Source organism: Capricornis sumatraensis, chromosome 22 (genome assembly GCF_032405125.1).
Source record: "Capricornis sumatraensis isolate serow.1 chromosome 22, serow.2, whole genome shotgun sequence".
Taxonomy (NCBI): domain Eukaryota; kingdom Metazoa; phylum Chordata; class Mammalia; order Artiodactyla; family Bovidae; genus Capricornis; species Capricornis sumatraensis.
Window position 1 is genome coordinate 5,209,451 of NC_091090.1, and position 13,700 is coordinate 5,223,150.

General features: G+C 36.5%; 1 protein-coding gene across 1 annotated transcript in view; it reads right to left on the reverse strand.

The window, feature by feature from the left end:
• Positions 1–11,184: 11,184 nt before the first annotated feature.
• Positions 11,185–13,700, reverse strand: part of KHDRBS2 (KH RNA binding domain containing, signal transduction associated 2) — a 747,046-nt gene continuing 744,530 nt past the window's right edge. The window contains exon 9 of the mRNA XM_068960975.1: positions 11,185–11,282. Coding sequence (XP_068817076.1) covers positions 11,185–11,282 — 98 coding nt within the window. The remainder of the gene's footprint in view (positions 11,283–13,700) is intronic.

Below are 13,700 nucleotides of genomic sequence, written 5' to 3' on the forward strand. Positions count from 1 at the left end.
CAGATAGAGGCATTTAGAAAATTATCATTAGACTTCAAAGTTAGTGCTGACCTTGGCACTATTCGTAGTAAAAGAATTTATCCTAATTCTTCTGCTAGCTTGAACAATTAATTACACAGCTGCATTTTGGTTTCCTCTAAAATTTAGTTTACTACAGAATCTGTGATCAAAGTAATAGAGCACAGTAAAGCATATGAACTGAAGATTAAGCCTCTGGGTTTAGAGTCCAACCCACTGGCCAGTTATGACCTTGGTGGGATTACTTCTCCTCTCAGGCTCAGTGCCCTCATTTAGAAAATGAGAATGCCCCAGAACTTATATCATGGGGCTGTTGAGAAATTATATGAAATAATTCCAAAAATTACCTAATACAATGTTTATGTGTTCATTCCATTATTGTAAATACCTCTTTATTCACATTATTATTACTACTACTGAAATAGTTATACAAACTTATTGCTAGTTTTATTTTTGTTTTAACCCTATTTCATTGTTAGCAAAATATATGCAACAGTATTATAAGATTCTTCTGTATAAACATATAAATGCATGTTATATATGTTATGCCCAATATAATAAACCCATTATACCCTATATATGCTTCCTCAATGCTATAATGGTAATCATTTTTGCAACTGTGTTCTAAAGCCTACATTACCCGATTTCAGCAAAGAATATTTTTAAAATGTCTAAGCTATAAATTGATTTGAGTAATAAGAATATTTTTATGGATTAAACTAGCTTCTATTCATGCATTTGATAAAAACCATGAAGATAGTTTACAATTAAAGTCTTTAGTCAAGGAAAAATAACTTGGGAAAGAATAACTAAATTTGGTATAGGGATATATATATATATATATATATATATATATGATTTTACTTTATATATGTCACAGTTATATGAGTATATACTATTAATTTTTTACCCAATTTTACCTATAAGAACTGAAACTCAAAAAGTGAAAGCAAGTTTGTTTACAGTCTAGAGCAGGCAATTTGGGCTAAAGTTCATAGTGTCAAAATATAACTTTAATCCTCCACACAAACAAACATTAAGGGAATAGATCACTTTTTCACAAAACAACAAAATTCATCTCACTTCTGAAAGTTAAAATTGCACTTATGGATAAAGTAGAATTTCACTGCAAATGAATAAGTAAGCAAAAAACAATTGAGGAATGGAGGAAGGAGGGAAGTGAAACAAGATGAAGAAAATCAGAAGGAATATAAAGCAATCTATTAACAGAGTTGTCTCTGAGGGATAGGATTATAGACCTTTGATTTTTACATTATACATTTTATGTTATACAATATAATTTTTAACCCTGACTGTGGATTAATTTGTAATAAAAAAGGATTCAGTATTTAAAAAGACACCCCCTCCCCCCAAATTACTAATTCACTGACAATTCTGTCATTTTGTAAGACAACCATTACTTGTTTCTGAATAATTTACTCACAAGAAATGAAGAAAGTTCTTTAAGAAGTTTTGTACTTTGAGGTTACCAGTAATTAAATTTTCCAAAGAAGTGTATCTGATGGATTACTTATTTTAAAATGTATTGCCTTATAAGAAGCCAGCACATCTAATGTTAGTTCTAAATAAATATGTATTGGTCAATAAATACATTTACATTCTTAAGTCTCCAATAAGAAAATTGAAAGAAACAGTTTAAAAAATTCAGCATTTATTTTATCATGAAGATTATCTTTATGTAACATTTAAATATAATCCTCCCTGCTTAAGGACATTTAAAACTGGCTCCGTTCCAGTCACAGACACTATGCACTGATCTTTTTGAATTCCATTAGGAGGTTTATTTATTTCTATGTTTAAGGTTTCTATTTTGAAATTGAGAACTTAGACTAATTGGACACATTTTCTTACCTATTGCATCACCTTCTATATTACAGGTAAGAAACCAAGATTTTGTGACCAGTAGGATTCCCCCGGTAGCTCAGTTGGTAAAAAATCCACCTGCAATGCAGGAGACCCCAGTTCAATTCCTGGGTCGGGAAGATCCCCTGGAGAAAGGATAAGCTATCCACGCCAGTATTTTGGGCTTCTCTGGTGGCTCAACTGATCTGCCTGCAACGTGGGATATATAGGTTGGGAAGGTCTAGGTTCCCTGGGTTGGGAAGGTCTAGGTTCCCTGGGTTGGGAAGTTCTCCTGGAGAAGGGAACCCACTCCAGTATTCTGGCCTGGAGAATTCCATGGATTGCATAGTTCACTGGGTCACAAAGAGTTGGACACTGCTGAGCGACTTTCACTTATGACTCCGTAGGTGGTGCTCAGTCAGTGAGTCAATCAGTTCAGTCGCTCAGGCCTTTCCGACTCTTTGCGACCCCATGAATCGCAGCACGTCAGCCCTCCCTGTCCATCATCAACTCACGGAGTTCACTCAGACACACATCCTTCGAGTCCATGATGCCATCCAGCTATCTCATCCTCGTCGTCCCCTTCTCCTCCTGCCCCCAATCCCTCCCAGTATCAGAATCTTTTGCAATGAGTCAACTCTTCACATGAGGTGGCCAAACTACTGTAGTTTCAGCTTTAGCATCATTCCTTCCAAAGAAATCCCAGTACTGATCTCTTTTAGAATGGACTGGTTGGATCTCCTTGCAGCCCAAGGGACTCTCTTATACAACACTACAGTTCAAAACATAAATTCTTGGGTGCTCAGCTTTCTTCACAGTCCAACTCTCGCATCCATACATGACCACTGGAAAAACCATAGCCTTGACTAGACGGACCTTAGTCGGCAAGGTAATGTCTCTGCTTTTGAATATGCTATCTAGGTTGGTCATAACTTTCTTTCCAAGGAGTAAGCGTCTTTTAATTTCATGGCTGCAGTCACCATCTGCAGTGATTTTGGAGCCCCCAAAAATAAAGTCTGACACTGTTTCCACTGTTTCCCCATCTATTTCCCATGAAGTGATGGGACCGGATGCCGTGATCTTAGTTTTCTGAATGTTGAGCTTTAAGCCAACTTTTTCACTCTCCTCTTTCACTTTCATCAAGAGGCTTTTTAGCTCCTCTTCACTTTCTGCCATAAGGTGGTGCTAGTGATAAAGAATCCACTTGCCAATGCAAGAGAAAAATAAAAGGTAGTTTCCACCTTTGGGCTGAGAAGATCCCTTGGAGTAGGAAATGGCAGCCCGCTCCAGTATTCTTGCCTGGAAAATTTGTGGACAGAAGAGCCTGGCGGGGTACAAAACAAGCCAGAAAGAGCTGGATGTAATGGGGGGACTGAGCACACACATAGGTTATAAATAAATGTGAAAAGTTGTACTTTTTCTGTTTTAAGTAAATGCTTTTCATAGTTTTTAGCTTACAGTGGGTATGTATTGGTTTCATAATTAATACAACAAACATTTGTTAATGTGGGGGAGGCCCTTTTGTACAGATTGGGCACCACTTCCTTGTCTAGAGATATCGACTAATTGTCTTTTTTTCTTTTTCTTCTCACACCCCTTGTGCCATTAGGAAAACAACAGCGACAGCGACCTTGGGAAAAGAGGGGTGAGATGGCCTCAGAAAGGTTGAAAAATGTCCTAATCTCAAAAAATGCAGGCTCTGAAGTCAGATTGCGGGAAATGCGATGCACTTTTGCGAGGGCAGACAGAGACAGACAGGAAGGAGGGAACATTTTCCTGTTGGTGGAAGTTATCCTGAGATGCATTAAGGGGACAGGAAACCTGTGTCCAGTGGTGACATTTCCTTCCAGTGAGGTTCTAGGAAGAGGCTCCAAGAGTCTCCAAATTTCTCTTGGAAATAGATAATTATCTATATCCCACTGTAACATATAAAACATGATGAAACAGAAGCTTGAACAAAATAAGCATTCAGTAGTTTGTTACCAATTTTTCAGATGGCTTGTTCTGTTCTTGTTTTTGGTTAAGGCAGCATACAGAATATTGAAGACTGATACCTGCCAATCAATAAGAAAAGTATCTTACTTTCAACTCAGATATTTTAATAGGAAATTAGAATGCCCAGGCACATGCTACACATTATATTGGCAACAAAAAATGCTTTGTTTAAAATATTTTAAATTGAGTAATGACTTCACTTTGTTTCTTAACACGTGATTGCATGGTTTATATGAAGTGTTTCTAATTTGAATGGACTCTCATACTTTAAAACAGAGTTCTGACTTATAGATTGAAGAATAAAAGCCTGAAATTTCTTTCATGCTTATTATTATGAGGTTTTTTGATATTAAAACAGACCTTAAGAGTATAAATGAATTCATTTGTTCTACAAAAGACGGTAGCATTTGCCTCCATTTTCTATGGTGGAACTGTTGATAGAATGACAAAATTGAGGAAAGATCAAAGTAGATGCAAGTCAAGCTAAAATATTTTATCATAGATTTTTAGTAAGCTGCTACAAATAAAAATTATTCTATGGTTTCCTGAGATTTTAGGTTCACTTTGAATCAAATTCATTAAAAGTTGGGACTCATGACAGCATTTTGGGAAATGTATGTGCTATAAAATTTTGTTTTAAATACTGATTTTCCTATATGTTAGTACTGTGACATTAGCTAAGTTTCTGAACTTTGACTTTCTCTTCTATAACATGGGATTACCTGTTCTTCCTTTGCAAGGATTTTAGAGGTTCCATGTATGTCCTTATGTGAAAATCCTAGTACTTTGTCTGGCATGTACACTCAGAAAACTGATGGCCTCATTATTATTATTGCTGTTATTCCTTGGCCTCATACAGAATGTAAATAATGTGATCAGTTTTGTTAATTACCGTTCAACTGACTATTTTCAATCATTCACTCCATAATTTTTCTGCAACAAAAATTAAGCTTTTCAATGGAACCTGCAGTTAACAATTTCTTGATACTAAAACTGATACTTGATATTCAATCAACTTGGGAGATTACTGATCATTGCTTTCTATTTCCTTTAAAGCATCCCAAAGAAGATAAATTTCTGTAATTATTTTAACCAAGAGACACAGAGATTGAGATTAGGGAGAAAATGCTACATAAATAAAGGGTTACATTTTTAAGGGACATTTATGGTTTCAAAATATAAGCCTGTGTATTTTTAAGTGGAAAACAAAAGGAAGAAAAGTAATATTTCAATAATATAGTTTGAAAAGCAATTTCCTTCAAAGAAATTTATGAAAATCTTTAGCATGTCATTCTGTGCCAAATGCACTTTAAAACTGTTAGTGTTTCAGTTGTTATTAAGCTAAATGGCCTTAGTTCCTTTAATATACTGAAAGTGAAAATTATCTAAATATCACAAATAAGTCCCAAAAGTACTATCTGGTCTTGTAACTGACATCAAAATAATTCTGATGTAATCATACCGAAATGCCCTAAAAAATGTGTTGGACATACATGAGTAGGTATAAAGACTTTCTTACTTATTAGTGTTTAGTGCCCAAACTAGCTACCTTTGGTACTTTGTTGAGTTCCCTGCTATCACAGGATCATTAGTGTACCAAGAGCTATAGCATTATCTGAAAGACTGTGTGGAGGATGCACATGAATAATGTCAACTGTAATTTAGAGAGCTTGATATACTATGTACTTACACAGACAAATGACAGACATGATAATACCTATACAGACACTGGCTCCTGAACTGGCATAGTCCCTGTTTCTGCCATCTTTGGAAGACAATACTTTGAAATTAGTGAGACGGGACATGATTTCACTAAGGGATCCAATGGGACCAGTATCACCGACAAGAGAAGAAAGCTCCCTCCAACTGGGCAGATGTCCATTAGTCAGGGCCACAATGAACAGTTTTCATTCTATCGAAAGTTTCTGCTGAGAGACCACTGACGTAGGGAAATTCTCATTCTCTGTTGCCAGAGAAACCTACTGTGTTCATTTCTGCTTATTTTATGAGTTGGGAGTTATGTGATAAGTGACTGCAATGTCAATACATCATTATATTTACACATCCTGGTCAGTGCTGGTCAAAGCGAATGCTGCGACTTCCTTCCCTGCCTTCCTGCAGAGGTGTCTGTGAGTGGCTCTCTGCCACATATGCTCCATGCCTGCCAGCATGTAGAAGCATTCTATACAAGTGTTTTCCTAGATAATTGCACCTAAAATACACTGAGATGGAGAAATTCAGTGAAGCTGAGCTCAGTGAATCCTCTCCAGGCTCCACTTTAGACAAATATTTCCTTTGTCTTCTAAGCCTATCTAAGTGTAAGGCTTTTATTGAATAACTGATTTAGTGTACAGACTCAGATTCAAGACCACACTGATGTCTTTATCCTAGTGTCTTAGATATTGCTATCTCCTGAGCTTTCTTCTCAGTCTGAACAATATTTGTCTTATAGATATATGGAGGTGGACAGGAGTCTTTATTAATTAATTAATTTGTTCTTTATTTTTTGATAAGAGTCTTTAAAATATACTCTTTTATGTCTTATTCTGAACCTACTCAAAACACAGGTTTTGAAACTAAAAATCACCTTTCTTACAAATCATTGTTTTTGAACTTTAAAAACTCTTATTTTAATTTAACTAGCCAAGAATACTTTCTCTTGTTCAACACTGGCATTTCTGCCAGTGATAGTCCTGCCCTGAGTTAATGCATTAGAAGAACAAGTCTGAATGGTTAGAAAATCATGGGGTATAATATGACAATAACAGCAACATGAAATAATTACAATGGAGACAAAAACATATTATTAATATATCTAAATAGTAACAAATTGCAACTGATTTATCTATCTGGCTTTACAAAATAAAGCCTACTGTTTAAAAAGGATCAGAGAAGAAGAATATTCAGGATACCTGGATTAAAGATTCCTCTCCACTTGGTTTATAAAAAGAGTAATTTTTTAAACCTTTTTTGAAAGTTAATTTTATTGAAGTATAGCTGCTTTGGGGCTCCCTGGTGGCTCAGATTGTAAAGAACCTGCCTGCAGTGTAGGAGATCTGAATTTGATCCCTGCGTCAGGAAGATCCCCTGGAGAAGGGATAGGCTACCCACTCCTGTATTCCTGTCTGGAGAATTCCAGGAATAGAGGAGCCTGAAGAGTCAGATATGACTAAGAAACTAATACTTATTATAGTTGCTTTACAATGTTGTGTTAGTTTCTAAGGTATAGCAAAATGAATCAGTTATATGTACACATATATCTTCTCTTTTCTTGGATTTTTTTTCCCATTTAGGTCACCATAGAGTACTGAGTAGGGTTCCATAAGCTATACAGTAGGTTCTCATCATTTATTTATCTTATGTGCTTAGTCACTCAGTCATGTCTGACTGCAACTCCATGGACTGTAGCCTACCAGGCTCCTCTTTCCATGGGGATTATCCAGGCAAGAATACTGGAGTGGGTTGCCATGCCCCTTCTCCAGGAGATCTTCCAAACCCAGGGATCAAGCCCAGGTCTCCTGCATTGCAGGCAGATTTTCTATTATCTGAGCCACCAGAGAAGCCCATGAATACTGGAGTGGGTAGCCTATCCCTTCTCCAGGGGATCTTCCCAACCTAAGAATCGAACTGGGGTCTCCTGCATTGCAGGTGGATTCTTTACTGCTGAGCCACTGGGGAATATAAGGTATTAAACAGTTATTTTAACAGTTTGGATCTTAGAAAAGCTTGCTCAGATGTAAAGGCAGCTCTTAACTATAAAACTCAATGTAAGCTTTGCCTTATTTTCTTGGGAATATTTCTTCTGATTCAAACCTACAGTGGCTTCCTTTTATTTTTCCCATAAATCTAAACGATTTAGTACGGTACTTAGGGACCACTGTGACTTGACTCAACCCCATCTCTCCAGGCTTTGCTTTTGCTCAGTGCCTTCATGAATTGGACCCTCATGGCCCATTGACCTGCTCCTCTAGGCACTTCCTGAGCTCTTTGGACTCCAAGATCTGCTTCAGCCTGTCCCTCCCCAGGCAGCCCTCTCCTCCTCCTCCCTGCATGCTGCTGCTGAGAAGTAGCTTCAGTCGTGTCCAACTCTGTGCAACCCCATAGACAGCAGCCCACCAGGCTCCCTCACATCTGGGATTCTCCAGGCAAGAATACCGGAGTGGGTTGCCATTTCCTTCTCCAATGCATGAAAGTGAAAAGGGAAAGTGAAGTCACTCAGTCGTGTCTGACTCTTCGCGACCCCATGGACTGTAGCCCACCAGGCTCCTCCGTCCATGGGATTTTCCAGGCAAGAGTCCTGGAGTGGGGTGCCATTGCCCTTTCCTCCTCCCTGCATAAGCTGCCCATATTAGTCCATGGGTCTCTCAGCCTCTTGGCTCTGTCCAGTCATGAGGAATCTTCTGGCTCTCTCATCCCTTGCCTATGGCATTAGTTTAAGGTTACAATATACCAGGAATACTTGTGTAGTGATAAGAGGATCAGACCCAGCAGGAGAAAACTTGGGTTTTATCCCAGTTTCAGGCATCCTGGCAAAATCACATCAATTCTCAGGTCTGTCTGTGGGTCCCATAACTGCCAGTGCATTGTTTTCAGTCTGAGGTTTATTGACTAAAGATTTCTGTTCTTTAGGTATAGAAATTAAGTCTCATTTCCCAATAGTGTTTTGAACTTAGTAAATATTTGCTGAATCAAATACAGCAACAGATGAGAAACAAGGAGTTTACTGATAAATCTAATGGGATAATGAGGAAAATGATGGTCAGTTTATTTATTTGACTAAATATCAATGTTAATAAATAGTATTTTATTGACAGAGAGTAGGCAAGGAGTTGGTTATGGGGCTTCCTTTCCTACCCCCTCTATCTCAGTCAACAATTGTGATTTCCTTCTCTTATATCTGCAGAATAAAAAATTTTAACACTTTTTCTTTGTATAGTGAAGAAGAGGTAATATATAGAAGTTCATAGCAAAAGGGCTGTAGATTAACTACAAATTCATGTCTCATTTGACAAGCTTCTGAATAAGCTCAGAAAACTTTGTCACTAAATACAAAGTTAGATCACTTTATTCAAAAGAAGATACAAATATCTCAATTCCTAGACAACAATGTAAACCTTTAGTATTTCAACAAGTGACATCTGGTGTTTTAGCTTGCTGCACAGTTTCATGTTGGTGAAGATTATCTATCTTTCTCAGGATAAAAATAAACTTACCTCTGTGCTTCTTTGCCCATCACACCTGTTTTTCAACAATGTGCTCTTTGTTTGTGGTTACCTGAAATAGTGAAGAAAAAAAAAAAAATAGAGTACAAATTAAATACAACTCAATAGCACTTTGTGAAAGATAAATGTTAGACATTTCATTGATGACAGACACACACTTCATAAAACTATCAGCATGCAACTCCAGCTGCAAAAACTGAATGGCAATATGCCTAAGCTAGTTAGCAGCAAAAAAGTAAACCAATTACATTGACAAAAGCCACCATGAACAAAAAAAAAAAAAATTGTTTTTAAGAGATTAACAGTTTTGGTATTCATCCCTACCATCGAGTCTTTCACTTTCTTTGTTCCATCAAAATTTAGCTTACATTTGATGTTAACAAGAGTTGCATTACTATTATTGTTAATTTTAGTTCTGTTTATTACCTTGAGGGTTATATATTGTAAAATAATTTTGGTGCCTCTAGTTAATGTTAATTAGTTGTTTTAATAACCTATAGACCTATTTGTTATGTTTTTGTAGGTTTACTTTTTTAACTATCAGGAACTTAATAACTGAGAATATTTAACATTACTGTTGCATAGCAAAATTACAGAGTTACTATTAGTGTTACCTGTTTTAACGTTTAGTCATCCTTTGAGTCCTGCGACATATTTCGTTAACAATCATCAGCCATCAAGTCTGATAGTCTCAAAAGAAATATCAGCCCTCTAAACTGCCTTCAAGGGAGGTGATATTTAGCACTGAAAATTACAAATAAAGTTTTTGAGGTTGAATAGCAACAAGTGGCCAGTGACACTGATGATTTGTTTGTCAAAACAAATTGTTGTAAACTACGCAAATGAAGACCACATATTCCTTTGAGTGAAAACAATAAAGTGAATCTACACAATGCTTACATGTTGGATGGGATATTTAATGTGCGGGAAACTCAAAGGTTGAAGAACTAGGCATTTAGACAGTGGTAAGTAGTAATCTTACCTCTTTATACTCCATTACTCTTTCTCACGAGAGACAAGCTAATGCAAACAAGTCAACCAGAATTTGTGTTTAGCAAGATAAAGCTTAGAGGATAGTTTAAAATCCATTTATTATTCTAAATCCATTTTTTTCCATTAGCATGTTATACATTAGTATCTACTAACCATGATTCATGTAACAGTTTAGTTTGTTAACTTTTAAATTATTTAACAACCATAAGTTATTAGTACACTTTTAAAGTATTACACAAATATCTTAAAACAGGCGTGGGTTCATTTTTGTAATTTTTAAATAGAAAACATTTTAGGCATAGCTTGAAGAAGAAATAAAGCAGGCATTTAAAGCTAGAAAACAAGTAATTCCAAATTTAGTTTTTACAAAAGCTTTCAGCTTTATTGACAAATTATGGCAAACATATTTGACAAATTGTGGTTTCCTATTTAGAGAAGCTTACACATGGAACTTTATGTGTGTATGTGTGTGTGTGTGTGTGTGTTTTCTTTTTTAACAAATACAGGTTAAAACACTAAACAAATTCAGTTAGCTACATACATACAGTAGCTTCCTGTTTTCGACCCCATTAAAACAGCATTTAAAATTAAATTTACAAACTTAATATCAAACAGCTTCATCTAACTAACAGATATTAAAAGACAGATTAAAACATCTTATCTACAACTTTATTATAGCTAGTTCAAATGTTGTGTTACAGTCTTTTAGTAAACTTAAACAAAATTTTTCTGATTGAGACTCAAAGTCTGTTAAGAGATTGATGCTCTTTGTTAAATTAAAAAAAAAAAAAAAGGAGACAGAGAGAGAGAGATTACATACAACAAGGAAAACAACCCAGAGAGTATCATCCTACTGAATGATGGTTTATAGACGATGCTTGCCAACATCTTTTTTAGTCTGTCTTGTAAAATAATAATAGTGTCATTTTCATGCCAGCTGTATAGGGAAAATACAAGAAATATATGGGAGCTATCATGGGCAGTTATCCCTAGAATAGGAACAAAAAAAAGGACTATTACTTGTCATGTTGTTTATGTGGAGACCACAGGCTATGAACTATCTTTGAGGTGAGGTCACAGGCGAGGAGAACCCTCAGTATCTACCATAGGGGTGCTCCCTGTATCCCCCTCGGGCTGACCTTGATGGAGGTGATTTCAGGCTGGAGTGAGTCGTGGCCCATTCTTCTGGAGCTATGAACAAGAGATAGACAGTAATATTCACTTTGCTTCACAGTTATTGAAAGCAGTTACTTATAATGCAATAGTAGAAAAGAGAGTAAAGCATCTTAACACTGAAGGCTGTAGCCTTACTACATGTTCCACATGATGAGATCATCCAAAAAAGCATATATTTTGAAATGCAGCCACTTGGATATAAGCCAGCATGACATTTTTCAAAGCACAGAACATTAAGAACGTTTAAACAGAAAGTCCATATTAAAAAGAAAGAAGAGCATCAAGGTAAACCACCCCTTCCTTATTCTTTATACAGACTTCTAAAAGAAACTGGTAGGGGAAAACAGCAGTTTTTAGCCACTGATTAACATAAGAATAATCTAGAAATCTTGAAACCAAACCAGAACCAAAATGCCTAATGTCTTTTTTCTATCTCCAAAATCAAATGATTAGAAACTCTAAAGGTTGAGACCCAGGGTTTGGCACTATTTACATGGTTCCCTAGATTAAGGGTCCCCAGCCTCTGGGCCATGGATTGGTACCTCCTGTCAGATCAGCCATGGCATTAAGTTAGAAATAAAGTGCACTTGAATCATCCCCAAACCTTCTCCCACCCCTGGTCCATGGAAACATTGTCTTCCATGAAACCAGTCTCTAATGCCATAAAGGTTGTGGCCACTGATCAGGGTCCAAGTTTGAGGTTCATTGTGCTAAACTATCCAAGTTAGTGAGAGTAAGTTTCAGTAGTCAAATTTGTAAAGAAAAATCTTCTATCAGTTTTTCCAATAAACAAGTTGGAAAATAAAGAGATATTAGTACACTAGGACAACTCATCATTTATGTTTAACCTGACTTCCAGTAACCTTAATGTTCTGGGACCTGGCCAACAGACAAGAAAAGCAACCAAGCTTTTGGGTATTGTGAAAAATAGTTTCTGTAAAGTCTGTGTACCCAGAAGGGAAATGTAGTGCTTTTCCAAAGGGCCAAGGGGTCTGTGGTGACTTATACGGTCCCAGAAGTTAGGTTATCTAGGCCTTTCAATCAGAATTCAGTTCTTTATTAGAGAGCAGACTGGACTATAGTGGGAGGAAGTATGGGAATAAGAAGAGGAATTACTAGAAAGATATACACTGACATCGATAGCTGATATAAAAGGTGGTGGTAATGGAAATAACTGGAAAATCACTGCAGATTTAGGGCATATACCTCTGGAAATTTCAAGTGCCTCTAAAAATGTCTTCAGCAAACATAATAAGAAAAAAAGTAAATTGTACTTACTATAAGGCAAGGAATAATGACCTATAATATAGAAAAATGAACAAAAGTTGGATCAATGTAGGGGAAAATAGCATTAAAGGGGTAAACATTAGGTGTCTAAGGATATCCTTCATCAGAATACCTTCATTACAAATGATATAAGATGATAAATAAAGGGTTTCATCTCTTTCACTATTTATTCTTTATCATCTGAGCCATGAGGGAGACCCTTTAAGGTACATGCTTATGTTTACTGCAATATATATTGGGGCATAGAAATGAGACCCTAAATAAATATGAAAAATGTTACCTTGGGTCAGAATATAGATATACCTGGATCAGGGGTTGGAAAACTAAGACCTTTGAGCCAGATTTGGCCAGCTATCTGTTCTAATAAATGCAGTTTTATTAGAATACAAGTATGCTTATTTATTAAAACATTGTATGTGGTTGTCTTTTCTCTGCAAATGAAGACTTGCTTGATTACTTGTGTGATTGTGACCATACTGGAGCAAAGCCTAAAATATTTACACTCTAGACTTTTACAGGCCACACTCCAGATCATGTCTTTTTGGTGGGGGATTGTAGGTATTGGTCTTTTTCACAGTATCTCTTGAAGACAGGAACTTAAGTCTGAGCTACTGGACTTTCTCAACATAGACATTTTGGAGAATAATGTTGTCTGTGTACTTGATTGGAGTTAAATAAAAATTTCTTGGTGTACTGGAAAGTGAAAGTGAAGTCACTCAGTCGTGTCCGACTCTTTGAGACCCCATGGACTATAGCCCACCAGGCTCCTCCATCCATGGGATTCTCCAGGTAAGAATACTGGAGTGGCTTGCCATTTCCTTCTCCAGGGGATCTTCCTGACCCAGGGATCAAACCCAGGTCCCTCACATTGCAGGCAGATACTTTAACCTCTGAGCCACGGAGGGAAAATAAATCTTGCTTGGAAGCTTCAAAGTGCCTTGTCAGCCTCATATAATTTGAATTTATACTTTGTCTATGAATTATTAAGAATATGTCAATGTCTTCACCCTCTAGTGGTAGAAAATAAAATCTACCCTGTTCTATTACTGTTTTTAACAAAGGGAATGTACCACCTTTTTCTTCATTTGGTCTAAGGTGCTGGAGATCCCTGAGTTGCTATTTGTGTGTTTTAGGAGATGCAAATAA